We start from the raw sequence: 27514 nt of genomic DNA on the forward strand, positions 1-27514 counted from the left end.
ATTCCAACACAGGGATTTAGATACATGCTTTTATAAACAGCATATTTGTTATTAGTACAATATAAGAACAATATTCTTAACATATTTAAGAATAAAAACATCTAGAACATAAAAATGTTGTGGATTCCCATTTATTTTACATTAAAATAAAACTGTAAAATGATTTTTTTTTTTACAAAAAATATCAAAAAAGCTTTGTTAAATTAGTTTTACAGTAGTTGATGACAAATTATGGCAGTTTTGCAATGTACATACAATGCTGCTTAAAATAAGACAGGGCGTATTTGATCTGCTCAAACAGATCTGATAATCTAATTAAAATAAGCTTAGATTGACCAATAGAAGGCAATAAGGTTGAGCCTGATACCCTGTGTTCTTTAAACTGACATAATTTAACATTAGGGGGCAGCAGAAGAGCTTTGTAAAGTGCCTTCCTGTTTCATTTTAAGCGGCAGCACTTGAGCAGGGAAAATTTAGTGTCCGACGCCTCACAAATACCATTCATAAACAGACAATATAAGCATAAGAACTCCATGATGGATCAAAGGATCAGTGACTTGTACAGAAAAAGCTATCTTTGATTGTATTGTTTCCCACTTTGTACTCATGCAAAATAACATGAAACAATTAATGAGATTGACATTCCCTTTTACACACTTTACATATAAGAGGCATAACGACAATTTTTTATCGTCACCACCAGTAATAAAATGCTCAGATTTCTTTTAAAGAGTTTCACACATCATCTTTGATTAATTTAAGAACATGTTATATTGAATAAAAGTATTTCACATTAATTTGACAATTAAAACAGGGCACCAAAATGTACACACAAAACATCAATATATACAATAAGATACAAAATGTCTCCAACCCAGTGTAGATACTGAGGCTATTGGTGTTTAGCTGATAAATACGTAATGCTTTATAAATACAATGTGCTTTTTATTTTGTAATTACAGTACTTTTGTATGTGTGTGTGTGCGCGTTTAACTTTATGCGGGCATGACTCAGAAGTAGGTGGCAGTGTAATATAGAAGCAGTCGTTATCAGGCCTCATTATCCAGAGCAAATAAAATCAACTAAGATTTAATTAAACCGTTTTAATTCTTTAAACAGTCTTCTAGCAACCCAGTGGTTAACAGGTTGAGATTTGAAGCTATTCCAACAACAAATCCTTGTTTCATTGGCAGTGTGAAATATATGCCCATGCCTACAGACCATTGGACACTTAAATTCAATTGCTTAGGCAAAATGCAATAATGTACCTTTTTTTTTTTTTTACTTTGGAGGGACTTGGCAATTTCTTGGCAAGCAGAAAGCACCCATTTAATAACCATTAACTATTACTAAATTAAAAATATTTCTAAATCCCACAATAACCTCCAAAATATTAAGAGCACACTTGAACTCTCTTTTCATTCTATAGGAAATTATTTTTTTGTAATAGTCATTACACATTTCTACAAGCTTGGCCTTCTCACATGAAAAAAGTTCAAAATGAGTCCCTAATGCCAGCCAACCCCACACAGATGCAATTCATCATAAATGTCTTAATAATTGTGTAAAATGTCCCAAAACCCCAAAAGTAATGTTAGATTATAATTAACTGCTGATGTAAAGTACCTCTCAGTAACTACATTACTCCCATTAAAACCCTCTGTGTCTTAAAATCTGGACCTATAGCTATACGCAGGACTGGTATTAGAAATATATTCCAGTTTGAAATAACAATAATGTGCGCTTTACCCCTTCAAACTGTCCAATTTATATCATCTTCATGTTAAACTTTCGTGCTCCTCCTTGACCCCCACTGGCAGCCGGACCATCTACCTTTCTGAATGAATACTCTACTGAGAAATTGTTCTTGTGTTGACCTCGTCCTCGGCTCCACACAAACAAGAGAATGAAACAGAAAAGCACAACACCCAAAAACATAATACAACCCATTGCTGTGGACACCAGGATGGTCTTAAGATCCAATGTGAACTTCAGGAAGACACGTGTGTCATTTAAGTTAGTGTCATTAAGATCACCCACATAGTAGGTGCGATTCGCTGCCAGAGCACCATCCAGTGGCAATCCACTGACTGTCAGGGTGGCAAAGTAGGTATCGTTGCCACCAGCATTGCTTGCTATGCAGATGTAAGTGCCGCTGTCTGTTACCTGGGCATAACGGATCTCCAACGTACCTTCAGGCAGGACAATGATTCTCCCAGTACTCTTGGTGGTGATACGTCGGCGCTGAGGTGAAATCCAAAAGATGATCGGAGTTGGGTCTCCATCTGCTCTACATACAAACGACACTACCTGGCCTTCACGTGCCGTCATCTGTTGCAGCTTGCGGTTCCGAATTTTGGGCCGCTGACAGGTGAAATGGTCAAAGAGCGCAGAGTCCGAAAAGGTACTAAGTGCTTTTCCTCGCACTTCCAAGGGTGTGGCGCAAATGGGCGACTTTCCGTTGAAGTTGAGGGTCTTACGGCGCTGCAGGATCCACAGTAGGCGGCAGTCACAGGACAAAGGATTCCCATCTACACGTAACGTCTCCAGCGTATTGACCGAGTGGAAGGATCCCTCCTCCAAGGTCACCAACCCATTGTTCGACAAGTTGAGCAACCGTATCTGTTGCAGGCCTCCAAGACCATAGGGCTGCACTGATATCAAGTTGGTACCAACTAGGTGCAGTTCTTTCAAGCGGACAAGGTCCCTCAAGGCCCAGGACTCAAGAACCGAGATGGGGTTGTAAGACAGATTGAGGCTAGCCAAGTGAATCAGGTTGCGAAGAGCACCCGTAGGCACGGTGGAAATGTTGGTATTGGTAATTGAGAGCCAAGACAGGTTGAGACCTTGGAAGCTGTGCGGAGAGATGTACTCAAGGAAGGGCCAATGGTCAATCTCAAGAGCCCGCAGTCCACCCAGTTTGCGAAAGTTCTGCTCTTCCAACGAAGAGATACTGAGGTAGCGTAATCGAAGAGTCACCAAGCCTCGAAGGTAGGAAAGAGACTGTCCAGTTATAGAAGTCAGATTGCACCTCTCGATGGTTAGCTCCCGGAGTCCCACCAATCCCAGGAAAGCCTTGTTTGAAATGTACACCAGGTCATTATCACCAACTTCCAAATTGCGGAGGTTCCTCAAGTCCTGGAAGGTGAAGTCTAACAGGATGACCAGTTTATTCCCACTTAGGTCCAGAGAGGTGAGGTTGGTGAGACGTGAAAAGGCACCCATGGGCACGAGTTTAAGCTGGTTGGCTCGCAGACGCAACACTCTAAGATTAAGCAAGCTGGAGAAGGCATTAGGCTCCAATACGCTGATGACATTCTCACTCAAGTCTAGCTCCTCAAGTCTTGAGAGAGTCGCCAATTCATTGTACTCCACCCAGCGTAAACTGTTGCAGCTTAGATTCAGGAGCCGTGTGTCAGCCGGGATGCCCCCAGGAATAGATCCCAGGCGCTTGTTCTGGCACATTACAGCTCTCTGATGAGAGATGCAGTCACAGCGCTGTGGGCAGCTCTGACCATGTGTTATGGATGCAGCGGTCAGGAGCACAAGCAGCCCCGGTAAGCTCAGGCATGGACAACCCGCCATGCCCCTTCCCTACCTTACAGGGGCTGAATCACTGCACCTCACACCTAGAGACAAGAACACAAAAAAACAGGTATTGATGAATCATGGTTTTTGCAACTCTCAACTATAACCACATCTGAGGTAGCGTAAAAAAAGCCTACCCATTTCTCACCAATATTTATGTACGAGCATGTATAACTACAGGGTATATAGAGGAATCATGGAGTTAAATAAAAAAAAAATACCTTTTAAGACCTTTTTTAAGACTCTTTCAAGTTTCCATTCATTTTAAGACCTCATCACCACTTCAAGTTTTAACCGGTTACATCGGCAAAACTTTAACTTACATTTACTACATATATTGATTGTAAGATAGCACAACTAAACAGTCTTAGTTTGTGATAATTACATATCAATGCAACATAATTCAGAAGGGTGGGAACGAAGCAAAAGAGAATTAATTGACAAATTAGTACAATTCTTTGGACAAATATACATAATGAAAAGATGATACAAATTGTAAAGGTGCACCGTATAATTTTTACCGGCATCTAGTGGTGAGGTTGCGAACTGCAACCAACAGAAGTTAGGGTGGCCGACAGGAAAAGATGAGGTTTCTTTACAAAGATAAATTAAGAAATTAGGTTTACTTAATTATTCAGTAAAATATTACTGTTACTTGTTCATCATTGTGTCAGTGTTTTATTCGCTGACTTTAGCTAGCTGCTTCTTTTAGCTTATTTTGCACGAAGAACAACATTGTGACGAAACGCGTTTTGTCCGTTCAGTGCCACTGTAGAAACATCTCGGCACATTTCAATGTAAGGGGACCCACGGTGTATGTAGATAGAAATGGCTCATTCTAAGGTAATAAAAACATAACAGTCCATTAATAAGTAAGGTCTTTATACACCACTCAAGACATAGTTATGTATATGATATTGCATTTCTGTCAACAGATCCTCCTAAATTTTACACAATGCATAAGACCCCGCGGACACCCTGAACTATATCTAAAGTTGTTTTAAAAAACATAGGCCATAAAAAAGTTGTGCTGGATGCAACACATTTTCTGACAATTTCTTGCAGTAAAGTTAGTGTTTTACAAGCAGTAAAACTGCAGTTTTAATGAATTTAAACTCCAAACAAAACACAAATAAGGCTCAGCACTACTTTGTGTACCTAACTGGGACATTTCTGCTTTTCTATAACCACCACCTACTGTCAGGAAGTGAATTTGCATTTCCATTCTCCCCATCTAACATTGTGTTTGCATATTTCTGAACAGACAAGTTGGATGATGATATTGCACCAAATTTTATGGCCAACTTTGTCATGGTGAGAACAGGTCTTTACACTGTAAGCCACTGAAACATCAAGTGGTTAAGTTTAAATGCAATATGAAACAGAAACTTGATAGTTTCTTGAATAAACTTGCCTAAAAATAAAAGGAGAACAAATATGTCATGAGCACTTTACACATGAACATTCAAAAATCTCAGATGGCTTAACCCCCTCTTAAGAACATGACTTATTTTTTCATCTTTATAAGCCAAGAAATAAATGTACTCTAACAATCTTTGAGCTAGGAATGGCTTCAAAGTCACTATGATTATGCCGATTTCTGTTAGTTAGCATTTCAATAAAAATACATAAAAGATAAATATTTTAATGTCAACTTGATAATGTCAATCGAAGACATCCCAGTCAGTGCATTTTTAATCAAATCTTGAACATTTAGGCCCACACTGGTGCTAAAGCTTAACATAATGAGACTCACCTTGGGTTCAGAAGTTTATTAGTCCAATCTCTGAGTACCAGGATATTATTGAACATTTAACAGTGGTTTTTCAAGATGTTCCCCTGCACAACTCTTCTTCTCCCTCCCCCCATCATCTCTGGTAACCCAAACACAAGAACAGCCCCTGGTTCAAACCCATATCAGTTGACACTAAGAAGCTGTCCAATCAGCATAGACAACTGCTTCAAACAATCAGCAGTGACGTGAGTGAGCTGAATAGAAAACTACACCTGACTATGACTCAGGTGTCATGGGTCATTATGTCAGAAAATCATGAATACTAATATTATAGGCAACGATTAACACCCTGCCACTTTTCTTTCCACCCCCAACGTCTCTCCCCCTCAGAGATGTCAACAAACCATTTTTCAACAGCTTATTAAATTTAATTGTCTTCAGGAAAGTGCTCCCATATGAATTTATGTCATGCTGACGTGCAATAACTCCAGATAGCTGGAAGAGAGGTGCTCTAACTATATGATTGCATAGTTTTAAAACATACAAAATGATATTGCCCCCTGAAAGGATCTTTTAAATTAAAATTTAGAATTTACATTTACTCACTCTCATGTCATTCCAAACCTGTATGACTTTATATTTCTTCTGGAGAACACAAAAGATGATATTTTTGAAGAAAGTTTATTGTCCATACAGTTAACATTGATAGAGCCCCAAACCAACATTGGACCCCATTGACTTTCATTGTATGGACAAAAAACACTTTTTCAAAATATATTTTGTTCCACTGATGTCAGTCATACAGGTTTAGAATGACATGAGAGTGAGTAAAAATTCATCTGTAACGATTTTGAAATACATTTTAGTTCCAATTTTAGCTTCATCTGCCATGGAATGTAAATGGATCTGGCCCCGACCTGAAATTGTCAGGAGTAAATGAGAGACATTGCTACCTCTTTGCTCTGTTGTTCACCTCAGCAAGGTAGCATGTCACCTGAGAATTACATAACAGCTGTTAGTCGATACGTGAAGGGCAAATCAAGCAATTAGTGTTTTCCCCCATAACAGCTGTTGAGAGGCTGGTTAATACATAAAATATCGATACAAGAGAACGTCAATGTTCTAAAATATATATATATATATATATATATATATATATATATATAAAAAGGAAAAACACTGCTGCAAAATCTAAAATAGGAGCCAAAAAAGTACTTGGACATTCTAATCACACGTACAAATCACATTGTGTAGTCAATCACATTAACCATGTTCTGTTCACATTTGAAAACCACAAATACCCACATTTTTGTCATTTAAAACCTAACAAACAAAATTTTTGGGGGAGTGCTTTAGTTGAAAAGTGTGTTATATTTCTTTAAAATAAATGTCACTTAACAGTGTTATTGTTAACTAAAAATAAAACAAATTTTTTTTTTTTCGTTAATTGAAATAAAGCTGGAATAAAATATAAATATTAGACAAGAAACTATTAAAATGAAAACTGATCAAATGAAACAAAATCTAATTAAAAATTTAAAAATACTATAATAGTAAATAAATAATACTAAAATAACACTAGTTTGAAATTTGGTTATCAAATGCAATGATAAATTAAGTATGACCCATGTTTAATTTACCATTTTAAGTCTACTTAAGTTAAGGCTTTTTTGGGGCACTTTTTTATCTTTCGTCTCTTTATGCAACCATAAGAATCCTTAAATTAGCGCATCCTGTGGAACCATACTATTTAGAGCAAGACGAAGTGAAAGGGAATGAAAAACATTCAACATTTTTGAAGGAGTACTTGTTTTGAGTGGGAAAAACATGTAACTAGGTGGTGCTTGATGTTCCTGTCGAATTCAGGATATAAACAAGACCAGGTTTAATGATGAGAAAGAAAAAATAGCAGTATAAGTGCAGGCTGAAATTGCACAAACATCAGAGAGAAAAGTCTATCTGGGATTGGGGGAAAAACACAATTAAACAGATGATACGGAACGGGAGCAATTAAGGCAACCTAGTACCTTAATTAGAGAGAAAGCACATAAAAAGGAATAATGAACGCACACACTGGAAGGGGGAAAAAAACTCTAGGGCAGGTGCGAGAACTCATGGAGCGGCCGTAAGCTGAAGGGAAGTGTGTGGAGGCGTCAACTTTCCCATATTTCACCACTGGATCTGCACTAGTTTAGTGCTGCTGATGGCACTCTTCAACTCACATCGATTTCAAATGCTGCCCACACATCTCTTTACATAACCGTACATATCCTCCTCATTCTGTCTCGCGCTGCTCCGCAAGCCCATCTATCATCTGCAGCTCGGGGATACCTTACAGTGGCCAGTGAGGAGACAGTCAGTCGGGATGAAGCGGAGCGAGGATGAGGAAGGGGCAAATGACAGATGCTCAGGGTGAATGTGGACTCCCTGGAGGGGCCGTCTCAAGGGGAAGACGTACTCCAAAGAGGCAATGGTACCCTTGGCAAAACAAAAGCTGACAAGGGCATCAGTGTGTTAGCTGGAGAACAGAAGCGGACTGAGACCAGGGATGTTAGTGGATTCAGCAGACGTTTGGGAGTTCAAGGAGATGACAAACATGGAGCAGAGACTGCGAAATGCTGAAAGAGCAAAAAGCAAACAATTACGGCTTTAAAATGTTTGAGCACAAAATGACTCGTCATTACAAACCTGAGCAGCTTTCGTTCTTCTGTGGAACACAAAATATAATATTTTGAAAAATGTTTTTTTGTTCATACAATGAAAGTCAATGGGGTCCAAATGTTGTTGTTATTTTGGACCCCATTGACTTACATTAACTTACTTTTATGTTCCACAGAAGAAATAGCCATACAGGTTTGGAAAGACAAGAGTATTAGTAAATTATCTAAATATACAGATCAGAAAGTAATCGAAAATTGAACAGCAGTCGAAAATGAAAGACTTTATGGGTCACGCTTCAACACGGCCCTGGAAAACGATCCCGACACTGAAAAAAGTCAGTCCCACCCAAAAATCGCAACTCAGTTGAGGCTGATGTTAGGAAAGCATGTTTATACCAAACTTAACAAACTTACCAACTCTAAAACTACAAATAGTATCGATAATCGAAATCATGATATGACGGGCTGTTGTTTAAATAAATAAATAAATGTATGTTTCAGTTTTAACGTAAGAATATGAACATGAATAAAATCATATCACCTTTAACAAAGGAAGGTTAAAAGCATTCATGAAACTTCACCTGATCTGGTTCATGAACAGACATGCTAATCAGCTAAAAGCTAATGAGCGATGACAAGCTATTGTAGAAGCAGCGCAGAACAATCACACACAACTCTTGAGGGGGATAGAATATCAATTGTGTTTCAGGGAAGAAAGACAATGGTTAACCGCAAACTGGGAACATGACTTGTTTAACATGCATATTTAATACAGGTGAGAATAGAAAGGCCACAATGCTACTATTGATTGGCATTGCTCAGTTTCCTGATGGGATGAATTATTTAGATTATCATGGTGAACATGACCTACCAGAACAAAGACACTGACCACGGCTCCTCCTCCAACAAGAATAGTGATGTAAAGACTTGAACATTCGCTCTTTTATTGGCTCACTGAATAAATTGATGTATGCTCTACCTGACAACTACTTGGCAAGGCGCTTAATGCTGGTTTTATCTTGGCTCATTGAAGTCGGGTTAGATGACCTGATCCTTGGCTCCAGCTAAGATGTAGGAGCTGGATAATTAGGTTAAAAAACTGGATTGGTACTGACTAAATGTGGGAATCAAGACAGCAGAACCATTGCTGGCATCATCTTCATAGTGATGTTTTCAGTAATCAAAACATTCTGAAAGTGTTCGCGTAAATATGTGACCCTGGACCACAAAAGCTGAATAAATAACATTTCCATTGATGTATGGTTAGTTAGGATAGGACAATATTTGGTCGATATACAACTATTTGAAAATCTTGAATCTGAGGGTGCAAAAAAAATCGAAACATTGAGAAAATCGCCTTTAAAGTTGTCCATTTATGTTCGCGATTGTGCTGCATTCACTCACAAAAATAAATGTTTTATATATTTACGAAAGGAAATTTACAAAATATCTTCATGGAACATGATCTTTCCTTAATATCCTAATGATTTTTGCCATAAAAGAAAAATCGATAATTTTGACCAATACAATGTATTGTTGGCTATTGCTACAAATATACCCGTGCGACATGTGACTGGTTTTGTGATCCAGGGTCACATATGTGACGAAGTCCAAAAGGTCTTGACCTTGAGAGAATATACATTTCTCGATTAAGAAAAGAGCCATTTGGTTTCATTACCAGATGAACAAACGCTATTTACAGCCACTTTCCATTGGCATATTCTCGCACAGTTTCTCCACAGGATGTTGATAATGACATTGAAAACAATGGCTGTTGGCCAAAAAGTCACACGTATGTGAAAAATGGAGAGAAACCAATGACGCAAGTCTTGCCATTCTCAGTTTTGTCTGACTCACAGCCTTCAGGCCATCTGACTCATTTACACCATTATAATGGAAAGTCTTCAATATACACCAGTATTAAAGCACAACTTTGAGTTGCAATCTAATGATTTTGTCATTAAAGGTCCATTTGCCTTTACTGAACAGTGATTACATGAGCCTTTATCACAAACTGAAAGCATATTTATTTTGGCACTCATATTAAAATGTTAGGCCATTCACACTTCGCATAAGCATGTTAGCATTTTTTAAGTATAATATTTAGTTTTGGTCCTTGAATTTGATTAGCCGTGCGATGAGCAAATATTGTTGATATTCACTCCAACAGCACTGGGATTAGCAGGTGGGAATTTAGCAATTCTTTTTGCAAATTACGTCGCTAATATACAGTAGATGGTGGCGACAAGTGATTTGTCTTTATGAACAAGTCAATGACTTATTTACCATTGATTTGTAAAAAAAAAAAAATCATTAAAAATTATATAAGATTGTTTATTATTAGTAAGTCATTGAATCATTCACTGAAACCCATTTGTTTAAAAAACACACCACAGAACGTTCCCATATGGTTCACATTTGGTTATTTTTTGGGAACCAAATAAGTAACCTTCCCAGAACATTGCAGTGAGTTTTCGAATAACCCAAGGAGAACCCATATAGAATATTCACTACTGGTTGTTTTTAGATTATATTTTTGCAAACCTAAAAAGAACATTCTATTTCCGTGAAGAAAACTTTCCTGGAAAGGAAAAGGAAAAAGGAAAAGGAATCTTAAAAATTAATTTTTTGGAACGTTCCGGGAAACAAAAACTAACATTCTCAGAATGTTCTGGGAGCCAAGCATTGTTAGCTGGGTGTCTTTATGAGTGAGTCAGTGAATCATTTACTCTAACCAATCGTTTAAAACACTGATTCATTTAGGCAAGTAAACAAGAGGCTGTCTTTGATATTGAGTAATTTAATCATTCAGTGTGTCATTCAAAAACACATTTGCATTCATTTAATTCAGGAATGAAACATCACTTCTGGTTGATTTTTCTGTGGTTCGTTCTGAGCCATTTCCGTTTTAAGTTCAAAGAAACTGGAAATATTTCATCTAAAATGTAAGTTACTCATTAACATCTTGTTTTTTGTTTTTCAACATTCACAAGTCACTGGAGTGTGTTCAGTGAAGTAGCTCAGATTACAATGATGGTGAATGTCATACTCCATTATGGCATGACTCATCAGATTTAACTCAGCACAACACGTCCAAGAGAGCCCAAATCCTGAAGCATTTCCAAATTTATTATATTTATATTTATTAAATTAATTCATTCGTGCCTATGGTATCATCTTCAAAATGTCAAAACGCACACCTCACAATATTTTCCACCATATATAAATGACCTTCCGCTTCTGTACATCACAAGTTCGGTTCTCCTTGTATTTACGCAGTGGCTAATGAGTTCCACTGGGTAGTCCAGGTCCTAGCAGCACTGCAGTCAGCATGCATGTGGACAGGGAGTAAAGTAGGTCAGCCATGTATGACACCCCTGGCATTTGGGCACAGCCAACAGTACCCGTAAATTAACATCCTCTCTGTAAGCCCCTGCAAATTGAGACACGGCACTGACAGGAGTGCTGCTAGTCACTTGATGTGTTAGGGATGCTCAAAGCTGAGGAAATAAATTAAGAGGATTACAGCAGTGGTATAAAGATTGTGATTACACACGAGTGTGGTGTCATAAACTTAAAGCATTTATTACCATGACTCGATGTTATGAATTTGACCGCTAACATGAAACACCATCACCTTGTGAGTATGTAATAAAATCATATAAAACTAAGCGGAATATGGACACAAGTAACTAGTTAAAAAGTAACTCAAGTAATAAAGTCTGTCAATTCTGAACAGACAACTAAACAAAATAACATGTAATTTACTAGAGGTTCTGACAAAATGTTAATTTAAAATGTTTAAAAATATATATTATTTAAAAAAACTGGTTTGAATGAATGATTCAATGGCTCACTCATAAATACTTCACTTCAAATTCGTTCAAAAACGCTGATTCATCCAGTAATGAAGCATTACTGGTTGAATCAGTGTTTTTGAACGAATCTCTTAAATAAATGATTCAATGACAAATACATTTTTTAACAGTCACTTGTCGCCACCTACCGGTGTAGCAATGTACAACCTTTATTTAGGGCATCAAGTTACTTTCAAAAGGTGATTTACTCTATTTTGATTGCTACCGTAGACATCAGTGTATCCAAACTATAAACTTTTACATAGATTAAAATATTACAAAATAAATTAAATATATAAATAAAAGAGATATCCTTACCAAACTACCCAGAGATTAATTATCATATATGCAGTCTTCCTAAAAGTCTTAAAAGTCTAGATTTTTTAAAAGTCAAGGGAAAAAATGCCAAGAACAAATGAAAGCGTAAAAAAAAAGAAAAAAGAAAAAAGCATACTCATGCAAGAAAGGACGCATCTAATTATGATGCCTTCCACCATGAACCTCTCGAGATACTTATCCTAACTGCCAATTCATTGGCACAATTGACTCTTGGGGCCAATTACACGTAAACACAGGGCAATAAAATTACAACGCATACCATTAGGGGGCGAATATAAAACTGAAGTTGCATAAGCTTTTAATTAGAAAGACGCGAGAGCTGAAGAAGCGTGAAGCCTGGTATTGCATGAGAAATGTCTTTGGGCAGTGTCAGAAAAGGCCACGGCCTAGCTAGGTCACAATGCGGAGGTTGGACGCTGTCCTGCGGTCGTCTCTTTGGCTTGAATGGATTAGATGACACCCTTCACTGGCTGGCATTCTAACCCTGTCAAAACGAATCACTTCAGACTGCCTGGCCATGGTTAGCTTAGCTTTCCATGAGAGTGGATTTGGATTTATAGCATGTGATTTTGGAAACATTGTTACACAAAAAAAATAAAAATCATTTTACAAAATTTACAATATCCAATAGAGAAATAGTTTTACTTCCCCTGATTCTTTTGAAGAAATAACTTTAGTCCTGTTTAATAACCTTTTAAGAAGGCCAGGACACATCAGGACTGATTAGCATTGGTGCTACAAATGCAAATAGCTACAAATAGATTCACATTTACACTCGTTGGATGGCCTGAAATGCATCTTACTTGCACAGGATCTTAGTGCAGCACTGAGCTAATGGGCCAATAGATAAGCTAGATTTCATTCAGTCAAAGCGTGACCTTTGGTTGAGATTTGCCATACTTTCCTGCAAGTTGCAGCAGCTGCAAGGACAATCAGACCCTCCGGCTGTTGGCAAACCCTGTGCATGACTTTTAATTCGCCTTTAATCAATGTTCTCGCAGCTTACAAATCAGCAAGAGCAATTAGACACTATTAGCTGGAGTTATCAAGCACCAGTGAAAACCGCTTCTTATTCTCCTGCTGCATGAAAGCTGATGTTCAGTCTTTATCTCAGTAATATACCCCGTTCCTCACAATTATCAGAAGCCTTTGGCAAAACCCCACAAATTCACCTCTGACATAGTGGCTCCATTTAAAAAACTAGAAAGCTGCCTTGCTGTCTACATAGGCAGCATCCTAGTCATTATGGAACTATATGTGACTGATTCAGAGCCCACTACAGGCAGCAACTCACAAAACAGCACTTCTCACAGGAGAATGCGACTCAGTTAGCATGTTGCTAAGCTAACAGCATGCTACTCTAATAAGAAAATTCTTTACAGAATAAAATACAATTTATAACCACCATTTCCTCGTCCACCATCTAACTTATTTTTTACTGAACTTAAGTGCAATGCATTAGCATTAGCTTAAAACAAGGTATCTTAAAAAAACAGAATAATTAAGTTGCCTACTTTCATATCGAGAGTATGCCTGTGATCCCTTAAAATACTGCCTCTTTAGACAGCTCACTAGGCTTTAGAATAAACATGTTTGGAAGATGGAAACCTAAAAAGGCTAGAAATCCATAAACTGGCACTGAGAATATAATGGCATCTATAAAACTGCAGTTTAACTGTCACTGTCCCACTAACAGGATGTTTGAAGCTCTTTTTATTGCCTTTTTTTCCTAGCACATATTTTAGTAATCATCATAAATTAGGTATCATTTGAAAGCTTAACTCAAAATTCATCCGTTTTGAAATCAGACAATGCGTTACCATGGAAACTGTGCTTTTAATCGGATTTCAAAGTAGGCTCCTACCGCTGAAAAAAATCGGGGTTTTTTTTCTAATCTTGACATCGCATATCGTCTGAAAGGTCTGAGACTCAAGGTTTCATATTTGGCAACTATTTTGTGATAAAAGTGATATGACAGAAATGTATTAATTTGTAACAGGAATGCATCCCTCACCCCAAAAAACCCAATGGAATATGACTATTTTTGGTATAGCACCTAAACAAAATCTCATAGGAACTTCCATTTTTGTGGTGATAACTTCAAGTTTGGAACACGACTTGGTTAGACATATGGCTTTGATTTTATAGCAGTTTTATAGTAAAAACTATTTTGTTAAATATATATTTTTGTATAAAATAAAATAAATGAATACAGTACATTTGATTTACAGTAAACTTAAACTTCTATACTTTTTTACAATTTCATTTTTTGAAGTGCTTTCATTTCTGCTGAGTGCCTTTTTAAAAAGAAACTAACCTTAGGTCTGTATTCCAAAGCATTCATGAATCACAACCATTTAAGTTTGGATAGTGCATTTTCACATCTTCGCTCAAAAAGGGGGGGGTGACAGTTAAGGGGTTAAGCACTGAGGTTTCGCTGTCGAAACGAGTGTCAAAGAAAAAACTGCTTTTAAAGTGTCTCAAAATCAGTGGTTGCTCTAATCTCTGTCTGAGTTCAACTGTCTTGAGAAGTTCGAACTCGACTGAATGGCAAAGATGAAGCCTGGCAAATTCACACTGATCAAATCAAACACTCACACTCTTGGCTCACTTTAGTGAATTAAAAAGAGAGGTTGTAACTTCTTGACTAGTTTAGCTTTTGATAGTAATTGTACAATGCATACTAGAACATGACTCGATACATTTATCACAGCATTCAGTCGACCAGTATAAATTTGAGAACACAGTGACAACCATTTGACACCAGCAGCTGTTGCAGGATATTGAGCCAGAGGTTAAGTTTGGAGTCAAACTTCGTTTCTTGAAAATACAGGACTATATAAGCAATATATGCTTCAGCTTGAGTTACAAACAAAAATGGGACACCCATTATGACACACAAGCGGAAAAAGCCCTCATTGAAAGGATGTAGTCAGGCTTTTGATTGGTGCCGATGGAAGTCAGTTTTGCCTCAAAGTAAAAAACTGGAGATATTGCAACTAGACACATTTTGAGATGTGTAGTCCCAATACTGAGAAAAAGTTGCAATTGTGAGATATAAAGTTGCAATTACAGGAGTCACAATGAGAAAAAAAGTCGCAATTGTGAGAATGTCACACTGTGAAATATAAAAGTCCCAATTATGATGAAAAAGCTGTAATTAAGATATAGTCGCAATTGTCAGAAATAGACACATTGTGAGATGTAGTGGCAATTTTGAAGAATTTTCAAAATTGAAGAAATTAAATTTGCAATTGCAAGACAAAAGTTTGTAGTATAGAAGTCAAAAGGAAACAAGAAATAAAGCTGTAATTATGAGATATAAAGTCGCAAATGTCAGAAAGTCACATTGCAAAATATAGTTACAATTACAAGAAAAGTCACAATTGTGAAATTAAAGTCGCAACTAATAAAGAGAAGAAATAAAGATGCAATTTTGAGAAAGTCACATTGTGAGATTTAGTGTCAGTTACGAGAAAATAGTCGCAGTTCTGAAGTATAAAGTTGCAGTTACAAGAAAAAGTGGTTAATATGAGAAAAAAAAAGTCACAATTGTGAAAAATAATGTCAATTACACTAGATTTTTCTTTTAAACAGGCTTCATTAGAGAAATGTGTGCACTGCAGAGCCTTCAACAAATAGGCATCAATAAATAAGTGCTTGGTTTTATTAAGCAAGAGAGGAGGTAATTCAAACCTTGAATGGGTTTCCTCAAGCTTGCTGGATAATAAGCTTCTCGTATTCTCATTGTAAGACTGATTACCAGCAATTAAGAAAACGCAAAAACACCAGCAGCATCCAAAAGTAATGCTGTTTAACACCCACTCTGTGTCAAACTAGAATTATGAACATAACCTTAAATGAAATGAAAGCCATGGAGTAGCCTATATACTTATTTTTGTCAGAAGACTCAGAACGGCAGCATAACACAATGTCCAACCTAGACAGAAATATGACAGGCACGTGCCAGTGTAAAATAGAAGGATTAACCTTTATTACACGGCCGATGTTCTGGGACAGTGGCCCCCGTATTTTTGTTCTGGATGAGAGCCTGGCCTACTTCAGCGTCTTCCTTAATCCTGTGGCACATTGCCTGATTTTGTGGTTTCCAATAACCAGCTCTAATCTCTGCACTGGCTAGACAACAGTGGCCTAGTGGTGACAGCTGGCAGACTTACACTGTCTCTAGGAAAGAGACCACACGACAGCAGGCTAACCAGAAGCAGAGGATGTCCCGTGTAAAACCTGCTGCATCGTTAACGTTTTCGCGCTTTGTGGGATTTATCCACTGATCTATATAAATGACTGGATTACTCATTGCGTTCTAAACTGCCAGCAGGCGGTGAAGCCACCGGAAGTGTTCGAGTGGCCATCTTACTATTCCCTACCGACAAAGGGCGTCACTGACTTACTGCCAAAACGTTGACCTTAAGTCACCCGATTTTCAGCATATCAGTCACACATGAAATATGTATGGACATTTCGGGCAGGCTAAGCGATATATAGAAATCGTTAAGATGGGCGTGTCTACGGCACACTGACAACACAGGTAACAGAACTAACACAAAATAGATTTCTGCATGAACGTACAGTACATATTAAGCATGAACATATATCTGGGATTATAAACAAAAATACACATTTAAATATTACAATACTTACAATCCCCCATTACTAAATTGCGCTACATTACATTAAAAAGGTTTTAATCTTGCTAATGCTAAATGCTTGGAAATAAAGCTTCATGTCTTTAAATCCATACACGTTATAAGATGTGAAGTGTGTATATTATTTCCTGATGTCTTTCTGTTGACCAACAACCACTTCAGACTCTTGGAGATCTAGGAAACCATTCAGAAGACACAGGTCAGCTCAAATTCTATGGCTTTTTAGCTTGCGACAACGATCCCCGTTGCAAAAATGACTAAAAACGCTTTATTCTGCTGCCAGGCCAGTAGGTGGCGATGTTACTTTGTAAATAAAAACTACGCACCCATAGACTGAACATGTAATACGCATACACATGATGTCACCGTTTTCGCAAATTCACGTTTTTGTGGTTTACGCTGAGGTGACAACGGTATAATTTTCAAAAGTTCGCGTTTTCAGGCCCTCAAAATGGCATTGTCGTGTAAATGAACTGCCAAAATGCAAAAAAGTTTTCTATTTTTAGTTGAAAATTGTGTCATATAAACGGCCCCTTAGTTCAACAAACACCTCTTGTTTTTACCTTATTTTATCACAAGAACAGTGATGAATATATTTGGGAAACTACTCTCAGGGCAATTATACGGCATGACAGAGCCAGGTTTGGGGAAAGATGGGAAGATAGAGGGGATTGGGGGAGCATTTGACTCAATAGGAACTTGCCGGGTGCTCCTTTTCACTCCCCTAAGAGCTCAAGCTTCCCCTTTTTGCTGTCACCATATAAATCCAGTGGGTGGGAGCACCGTCTATGCCCCGGCGTTCGTGGGGAATTAGCGCTGAGCCACTGCAAAGGACTGACAATCCTAAGGCCTCTTTGAGAACAGGCTTAAGAGGGGAGAGAGGAAGGAGGATGAAATGAGATATGAAGAACGAAGAAAGTACTGAGAAAATCCAGCGCTCTGTACTTTTTTCCAGCAAGCTCTGCAAATTCAAAAGAACTGCAGATCTTTTTTCACTATTTCTAAGTATGACACTCATTGTAAGGACATTATCTAATGACAAAAATTTCTCAAATGCTGAATAATTTGTTGATTCATTGAGATATATCTTCAAATGCAAATAATTATGGCTGTTACACATCAAATCACATACAAAAGTAGTTGTGAAGAGTGTACAAGATACAATTAACACTCTGCTTGAATACAATGCAAATCATTTTTTTGTTCCAAACAGATTTTATTTTCAATTATAGTACTAGTTATATATACTATATACTATAATTATAGTATAGTACTAATTTCTGATTCAAGTTTTTAGCTCCATATTTGAGTACACTCATCTCTGAGACAGTGAATACTAATATTTCTGCAAAGGAACTAATCCTTCAGTAGCTAGGCCTAGAATAAAAGTAAATATATATAATATTGGATAACAGAATTAAAAAAAAGAAAGAGAAACTCAATACCTGGGCATTTCGTTCCCATTGTGTATATCATGGGAATATATAAGTCCTGCTTAATTTCTCATCTCAGTAACATTCTATGTTGCAAACAATATTTCTATAAATGTATAATTTATATATAATTATTAAGCTTATGTAAATGATACAATTATTCTTAAATTATTATAAATCATTACTAAAATATGAATATTATAATTGCATCATAAAATGGTCAACAAGATCTAACTTAAGCAAAAAAATATTTTGCTGTATAAGTGTACAGATTTGATTTAATGTTATTATATTTTCAGTATTACAGTAATGACACATTCTATTGATAATTGGGGTGAAAGTGTGCTTTAATAGTAATAAAAATAATCACATTGCAAATTATATTAACATTCCAGAAAAAGCTGATTAATAAATAATAAATAATCTCTTTGAATTTAATAGATTAACGAAATGGATTACCCTGATCAAACAGATCTCCCAATTAAAAATAAATGTATTTAACATTAAATTTTCATTCTTCTCTTTCAGTAAAAGCATTCAGCAAACTGCACAGCTGACCTTACCTGAGAAATGATGTGCGTGTCACAAAAAAAGATGGATTACCCAATTACAATATTGCTTCCTTTCATGCGTGACAGTTTTGAGCTTTGACAGTGTTGCAATTTTACATTACCCCTGATCGAAGACAGACAGTGAAGAACCTGACTGTGTCCTTGACAAATGTCCTTTCAGACAAACTCCACAATGACAGTCTGAAACCAGTCACATCAAAAACACTAGTCAAAGATCGACACAACAATAAAGCCAAGCTAGTGTGAGAGGAAAACATCTAACATTCAAAGAAAGAAACACAATAAATTAACACTGAGAATAAATGAGCAATATTTTGTGAAATAAGGTTGAATTGAGAATAAATTTGCATTTTTTTTAATAAAGGAAAAATTGAGAATAGTTATATTTTAAGAAGAGTCAAAATAATGAAAAGGAGTAATATTTTGAGAAGTAGTAATATTTTGTGAACAAGTCAAAATTATGAAATAAAGTAGTAAAGTGGAAAATATGAGAATAAAAGAGCAATATTTTGAGAAAAGAGTAATATTTTGAGAAGAAAGTGAAAATGATGAGAATAAATGAGTAATATTTTGAGAAAAGTAGCAAAATTGAGGCTAAAATGAAATTCATGAAAATGAAGGATTATTATTTGGAGGATAGAAATATATTAGAAGAAAAGTCAAAATTATGAAAATAAAGTAGGCTAGTAATATTTTGAGAATAAAGTGAAAATTATGAGAAAAGGAGTAATATTTTGAGAGTAGAAATATTTAGTGAACAAAAGTAAAGATTGTGAAAATAAAAGTAGTAATATTTAGAAAAAGTAAAAATTGAGAATAAAGGAGTAATATTGTGAGAAACATAGTAATATTTTGTAAACGAGAAATATTATGAAAATAGAAATTAAAAATAAGGTGAAAATTATTAGTAATGTTATGAGAATAATATTTTGTGAACTAAAGTCAAAATCATAAAATAGTAATATTTTGAGAAAAGTAGTCATATTTTGAGAATAAAGTGAAAATCATTATTTTAAAAGAAGATCAAAATTATGAGAACAAAGATGAAGAATTACGAGATTAATTTAGTCAAATCGAACGAATGAACCGTCTACCACATTCCAATGTTACATAAAGAAAATCGAAACAATAAAAGAAAGAAACAGACGGAGACATGAACAAAGTGAGAATTTGTAGTTGCAAGAATTTGCTTCCACATGTGGCTTTATGATCGATATGTGTTTTCCATTATAGCTGAATAATACATCAATGCCTGGCAACAAGCTTGAGATGTTCAAGCTTGCCTGTACTTTCTATTTTAAGTCACATGAGAAATTCATGGCAGGGCCTCTGAAGTCCCATCAGCACGGTCTATTCTGACTTCGGCCTTGCCTAGATGGATGCATTGACATGGGGGTCATTATATTGCCTCCTCGAGACCCTGCGAGCATCCGAACGACACGCAGACGCAGGAAGTCAAGTGTACGGAGGGTGTCACACCGAAAAGATAAGCTCCGCCCACCTTGGATGCTGTTGCTCGGGTCAGACAAGCTTTACAGAGCATCCAATAGGAATGAACCGGAGCTCCTCAGGCATCCCGTCCATCACCGACAAACAAAATCAATTACCTTTAGTCGTTCTTTCTACATCATTCATCCATTTGACAACTAGTAAAACGATATCTGGCAAACTCTCTACAGAGCGGATCCATTTCCACAATGCACAAGAGAATGTTTTTTGGACGCCGCCCCAGTGCCGCTTGCTGAACGCCAGCATGAAGACACCTTGATATGCTGTGTAAACAAACTCTCTTGCTGATTCCACTTTGCTGTGTAGAATTGGAGCGTCATTTCAAAACACATCTGATGAAATGATCCAGGTCTTTCTGACAGCATCCGCAGGGGACGGGAAGCAAAAGGGTGTGGGGTTTAAACCGATCTCTCTCACCATCTGTCGCCATATTGTCAAGGACGATCCAATAAAGGAACGTGAACAATTAAACCATCCTTGGGGAACCGGCTGTTTTGCTCACGATCGACATCAAAGCCTCTTCAAGTCTAAAAGTTTCTGGAACAACTATGGCACAGTTTCGTCTACAGAATAAATCGAAAAGATCAACCACGGCTTGTTTACACAGAGGAGACAGGCAGTGAATCTTCAAAAAAAAAAAAACGGAAAAACTGGGACGAAAAATATGAAATACTACTAAATACTTGATGAAACAGTGTGCAAACTGTTCAAGTTTCTAAAGCACACTGTAAAAAGTGATCAGTTGGCTTGACATAAAGTGAGAAAACCCATTGCCTTAAAATGATCAAGAAATAAACTTCATGCATAATTGAAAAATGTAAGTTATGTGAACTTGACAATTCCACATAACTTAATTTTTTCAATTACGCATGATGTTTATTTACTTAATTTTAAGGCAACAGGTTTCCTCGCTTTATTTAAGTCAAGTCAACTGATCACTTTTACAGTATAGAATATTCCAACAGCTAAACCAGCAGAAAAGTTTCAAAGAGATTTTTTGATAAAATAAAATTTTAATAAAAAACTAACCCTCCCGCCACGCAACGTTACGAGGGAAAAAAAGCTGTAACGTTATTTATAATAAAATCTCAATGTTTGGAGAAAAAACATCAATGTTTGGAGAACAAAGTAATAAATTATCAATATTTTGTGAGTAAAGTCAACATTGAGAATAAAGTGGCAATATTTTGAGAGTAAAGTCAACATTGAGAATAAAGTGGCAATATTTTGTGAGTAAAGTCAACATTGAGAATAAAGTGGCAATATTTTGTGAGTAAAGTCAACATTGAGAATAAAGTGGCAATATTTTGTGAATAAAGTTGAAATTGAGATAATACTTTTTTTTATATTTCGAAAATAAAGAATAAAGTGGAAATGATTAGTCATATTTGGAGAATAGTAATATTTTGAAAATAAAGTGAATGTTATGAGAATAAAGGAGTAATATTTTGAGAATAAAATGAAAATTATGGGATTGACAGCATTATTTTGAGAAAAAATTCAAAATTAGGAAAAGCAGCTCATTTTGAAAAACTAGCAATATATTAACAATATTCAAAATTATGTAAATAAAGCAGTTATTTTGAGAAAGATCAAAATGGAAAATAAAGACGTAGCATTACAATAGTTAGTAACCACTTAATTCCCTATTAAATTTCTAATTTAACCTCACAATGCTACGACTTCATTCTTGAGACTGTCATAAACGTCTTGCTGTTTCATTTGCTTTCAACTCAGAAACCATGTAAGAGTAAAAAAAAAAAAAATGTTACACAAAAAGAAAAAAAGAAAACGAAGGCACTACAAATTCACTCTCTGTCATTATCGCACTCATTCCTCCAGCGAATGGATATGAATTATGTTGAAGTGACAGCAGGCTAAACGGCTTTCTCTGCTTCCGTCTCAGCCAGTAAAATTGGCTGATGAAATGAGTCACGACTTTAATGCAGAACAGAGGGGAGATAGAAGTCTTTAAATTGATACTATGAGTCTCATGCGTGGAAATGAGCGGAATACAGTTATTAGACTCTACACATCATTACCCTTCATGACACCGAGCTCCGGGTTGTCTGGCAGAAACTTTGAGGCGCCGCGTTCAAAACGTGGCCTTAATATGTCATCGCTCGGGATTTATCAGATACGGCCAATTGTAGAGCGCAATGAATAATTGATTAAACGTCAACATCGAAGCGGTCAGGAAACATCTATTAATGCCATCTAACGTGAGATATCAGCCTCTTGTGTAACCTGTGGGTGGACTTCCAAACCAGAGGGGCTATTTTGGGGAATAACATTTTAAAAATTAATCAACCTCCATCTGCCAGCAACCGATGAGTGGAAATTAAGAGGACGGCTTATCGAATACCGTCCCATCAAATCAATCTCATCTTGATAGAAGAGGACAAACAGCTTTAGGGCTTGTTTGATGCGTAGGTTGTTAATTCAATTACATAATTAAAGAGCTGGCAGAAATAAAAGGCCCAATGCAGGGCGACACCGAAGACATGCAACCTGAGCCTCACCCCGAACATTAGAAAGTAGCCAAGGACAGTGAAAAGGTAATTCTAGTTCATGACTGAGCAGAGGAACAGCGCTAAACGCCGTCCTCCGAACCCCGTGGAAGAAAGTCGGGTGTCAAGGGGTTGGAAGAATCAGTCATGTTAAAAGCGAAGATATCGGGGAAAGCATTTTGTGAGTCACATTTCCCCACATTGCGATTAAGCGGCACAGGCTGACCTGCCTCAAGCAATAGCATCAACAAAAAAGGGAGAATTACAGTAAGTGCTGCCAGTACAACGTGAACCAGGGACTATATTCTTGTGTACCATGTAAACACATGAATTTAGCACTATAGTAGGCCTACTTTCTTCTGTGGAACACAAAAGGAGATATTTAAAGAACTGAACTGGCTGCTCTTTTCAGTGCAGTTACAATTAGTAGCCTTCGGCCCATCCGACTAATGCTCTATATTAAAAGCCATATAACTCATTTTTTGTTAAAAATCATGACATCTGCCCTCGCTTTCCTCAGCACAAATCAGACAATGTTAGCCTAATACTGTCATTTAGTCCACACTTAAAAACTCCTGGGCTCTTTCAACCCATGTTTGGGTCAAATATGGACGAACCCAACCAGTGGTTTAAATTAACGGTTAGCCTAATTCATTTTCTTTTGTGCTCCTCAGGAAAAAATAAAGTCATACATATTTGGAACAACATGAGGATGAGTAACTGAGTGGGAAATGGTGAACTAATCTTTTAATCAGGAGACTCACATGCAGTGATCTTTGAACAGAAATTGATATGCAAACCATAACATACTCATGTGCGCTGCATGTCAAAAATGTTGGTGTACTCCATCGGGAGCCTCAGATATGCAAAATAAAGCCTTGCTCCAAAGCAATGAATAAAACATTAACGATTGACTCAAAACTGCTTTGTCCCCTTTTCATGATTTTTTAAAGTGTCCAATTACTGTACTTTGACTTGAAGGAGGCCCAGTCCTGCGATGATACAGAGGGATCTGAAGCTCATTAAATGTGATACCAAAGAAACTCAGCAGTAGTTTCCAAGGGCTCAATAGAGAACACAAGAACTGGAAAAATAACATGAATGCGGACTTGAGTAAAGGACTATGTGCGGTATTAAAGTCCCCATGAAATCAAAATGGACCCCTCTTTCTTTTTTACAGAATAATGCAGTATTTATTTTAAATGATTTATCCGTTCATTTTTAACTCATGTGCCCTCGTAATTTTGAATCCAAATAACTTTTTGCAGTAACATCTCTTTTCTTATGACGTGTTTACTGGTGTGAGGGCACCCTACATTTTTTCTTGTTCGAGAAGCCGTTTCACTCAGATATAAGTCACAATAGAGAAGAAAAGACGATTGCAACTTGGACAGGAAGGTGATTATTCCTTCCCAGCTGCAAGCCTGATCTATATTGTCTGAACTGATCCGAACACAACAGCCGTGATGTATTTTCCTCCTCCTCCTCCTCTTCCACTGCCCACACGCAGAGTAATCCTCTCTGCTCATCATGCTTTCATCAGGAGACAGAGCTCGTCACTTACAGTAAGAGGGGGCTGAATCACCCAGGTTCAATAATGCCCTCAACACCAGCGATGCCAAAATGAAATTACCTCACACATTTTATTGCCATCAAAGTTTGTGTTTAATATGGTTTTGATGTTTAAGCTTTGAGCAGGGACACTATAATGGAAATATGATGCCTGAATAGTGACATTCCAACAGACGAGTTCTCAAGATGAGAATAAAGTCACTTGGTACTTTCAAGTCATGTGGTAGAGATGGCATTTACTAGCACTTACTATTTACTAATGTCTTAATTTCGTAATAATCGTAATTTTTTTTAAGCCAAGAGTTTCCCAGTTGGGGACATGCAGTGAGAAAAAAGTTGATGGTAAGTATTGATAAAATGTATGAAATTATTTATTTTCCCCCTCATATCAAATCCGGGTTGTCCTGGATATGAAGGATATGATGTGCTGAAGTATTGTACAATTACAATAGAAATATATAACGATTCAGTTTACAGAACCTTCCTAAATTGAATAAAGCACCTGATGCGCAATCTTTATTTATCATTTAAAAAGTCTTGCTGTGTTTTTCGCCATCTTGCACTGACCAAAGTGAATTGAACGCACCTGACATCATGAGGTCAAAGTACCATGAGAGCGATTTGAAAGTGTGCAGAGTAGGGACGCGTGATATATCGGCCACATATCGGTATCGACCGACATATGTTAATATTTTATGTTATCGGCCCGATAAGAAAATTTGGCCGATATATTAAAACTGATAAATAATGGATTACTTCTGTCAGCTGAGACACTTCAGATGCGCAATGTTCGCCATGATGGTTTTGAATTGCTTGAAATATGATTGGAATCACCTCAAAAAAGGAAAATACAGATAAGTCTATCATATAGGCTACATCAAATTATAATGAGAACATTATAATTGTGTGCTTGGGACGTGGCTTTTAAATAGTGAGACTTTTGTTTTTGTAATCAGGCTTTCAAAAATTATATACAAATTTGGATTTAGATTTATCGGCCAATATATCGGTTATCGGCTTTCAAATAAAAAGAATTATCGGTTATCTGTATCGGTCAAAATTTTCGTATTGGTGCATCCCTAACACAGAGCTTTACGACATGGCGTGAACGCAGCAATAATCACGACTTGCTAACTCGTACATGTGAGCTTCCCAAGAATACTTGAACACACCAACTGTTAATGGTGCAAGCTCATGTTACATTTGTAGTACAAAAGAATTAAAGGTAATAATGAAAAAACTCACACAAAACAAATTTATTTACATTTTTTACTTGCGCTCTAGTTGTTCTGAATCCATATGCTGCATCTTTCTATACGGGTGTTTATACTAACCACGAGACCCAAAATTGTTCACTTGACTCATGCACTACATTTTGAATCTTTTAAAATCATACGAAAGGTTTATAAAAGGAACCGATGCAAATTTACGAGACTATTCACTGATACTTGTGGCATTTTTGGTTGCGACACATGCAAACCAGGAAGGTTTGCCGTCAATGACAACAAATCTTGCATGCCTTGGTGTGCTATTTTTTAATCTAACAACGATCGTGAATGACATTTCAGAAGTAGTTTTTAGTGAATAACGACTTAAATTTCCATCCGTTCCTCCAATAAAGCTATCACAGAATGTGTTTTTGCATTTCACCATGCAACGATCACTGATGGACATCTTTGAACATTACGCTCATGTGTCATGCTCAAGTTAATTTAGTTCAACTTTAAAAAAATGCATCGAGACTTCTTTTTTTCTTTTTTCTTTTTTCACTGCCCTGTGTTTCACGCATCTTTGAATCAACCCTTGAGGTGTTTTTTTCTCGTCTTGGACAGATGTGGCCACTATAACCTTAATGCTCAAGTTAAACTTCGATCAACCTTTAAAAAATACAGGAATCGAGCAGTATTGTGGGGGGGGGGGTCTTTTTTTTCTCATTTTGCTGCCCTGCGACTCGCGACACGTTCTGTGTGAATCAGCTCTTGTGCTGTTTTCTGTCCTTTTTGTACAGAAGTGGTCACTATAAATGGAAAAGTGCTACATACCGACTCTTTAAGACATCTTGTTATACCGTTCCACAAAAGAATGCAACATGGGTTTGTAAGCAGCATAACTGTAAGTAAATATCATTTTTGGATGAACTATCCCTTTAAAACCACCTTGAAGGGGACATCCAAAGAAGACAGAGCAGGCGTATTTAAATGATGAGGCTTGTTATTTGCATGCACGGACACCACAGAGGTAATTAAGCTGGGCGAAGGCTGAATTGTTTCATTAAGACATAAATGGTTTTGAAGCTCCTGGAGCAATAGCAACTGATTTAAATGAAAAATACGGTATCTGCCGGGTCCATGTCAACCCAATGGCAAAGATGACAAGTTACAGGTCTGACTTCCCCGATCAGCCCCATATATTTAAGCCCTAATAACAGGTGGGACACCGCCAATTTGCCACACTAAACGGCCCCTTTCATGGAGAAGATGAAAGTGCTCACCCAGAACTTGACAGGTTGTAGGTCCACATCAGCCAGCCCTGTCAGCTCGGCGTACGCGTCTTATCCTCGGTTTCGGCTGTCCCTCTCAGCTTCGGCGTGTGGGCTGTGCACAGCTGCTCGGGTTGAGTCGCACAATTAAGCTTGCAGATGCTCCTGACTGCAGCATCAGATTCCAAGATCCCAACAGGATCGTCCCTCTTCTCTCCACTGGATCGTTCTTTTGTCTTCTACTGTTGCCAGCCGGTAGTCATGAGGTTCTCTGTACACATTTCTCCAGTGACAGGAGGGATGATGTGTGGCTTTCTGCACAAGTGTGTGAGGGAAAAGAGAGAGTGTGTGAGAGTGTATCAGGCAGGATGTGAAACGGTGAGATGTGAGAGAGCCTGCCTCTTTCTACTCTCCACTACGGCTGTATGGCTTCAAAACTCACACTGCCAGCAAACTGATCGCTTAGGGACCGTCTCGAAAGTGCAGACTAACTGAAAACAAACAAGAGCAATTCAATAGAAACAGATCCACATGGCGTCCCTCTGGGTGATACCTAAAGGACTCAGTGGCTCTTGCAGAAAGTTCACGGTGAA

General features: G+C 37.2%; 1 protein-coding gene across 2 annotated transcripts; it reads right to left on the bottom strand.

Moving 5' to 3' along the window:
- Nucleotides 1-15: 15 nt before the first annotated feature.
- Nucleotides 16-27514, bottom strand: lingo3a (leucine rich repeat and Ig domain containing 3a). 2 transcript variants are annotated; one of them, XM_082138839.1, is made up of 2 exons: nucleotides 26934-27514; nucleotides 16-3629 (listed from the first exon to the last, which is right to left on the bottom strand). In XM_082138839.1, exon 2 carries the CDS (start codon nucleotides 3583-3585, stop codon nucleotides 1768-1770), a length of 1818 nt encoding a protein of 605 aa, XP_081994965.1. In that variant the 5' UTR covers nucleotides 3586-3629; nucleotides 26934-27514; the 3' UTR covers nucleotides 16-1767. The 2 variants fall into 2 exon arrangements, with proteins under 2 accessions (XP_081994965.1, XP_081994966.1); XM_082138840.1 differs by lacking the exon at nucleotides 26934-27514 and adding an exon at nucleotides 5345-6054.

Source organism: Leuciscus leuciscus, assembly GCF_965113295.1.
Source record: "Leuciscus leuciscus genome assembly, chromosome: 15".
NCBI classification, from domain to species: domain Eukaryota; kingdom Metazoa; phylum Chordata; class Actinopteri; order Cypriniformes; family Leuciscidae; genus Leuciscus; species Leuciscus leuciscus.

Bases quoted from the DNA above. Each gene is read 5' to 3' on its own strand.
- lingo3a (XM_082138839.1), bottom strand. From the start codon at position 3,585: ATGGCGGGTTGTCCATGCCTGAGCTTACCGGGGCTGCTTGTGCTCCTG.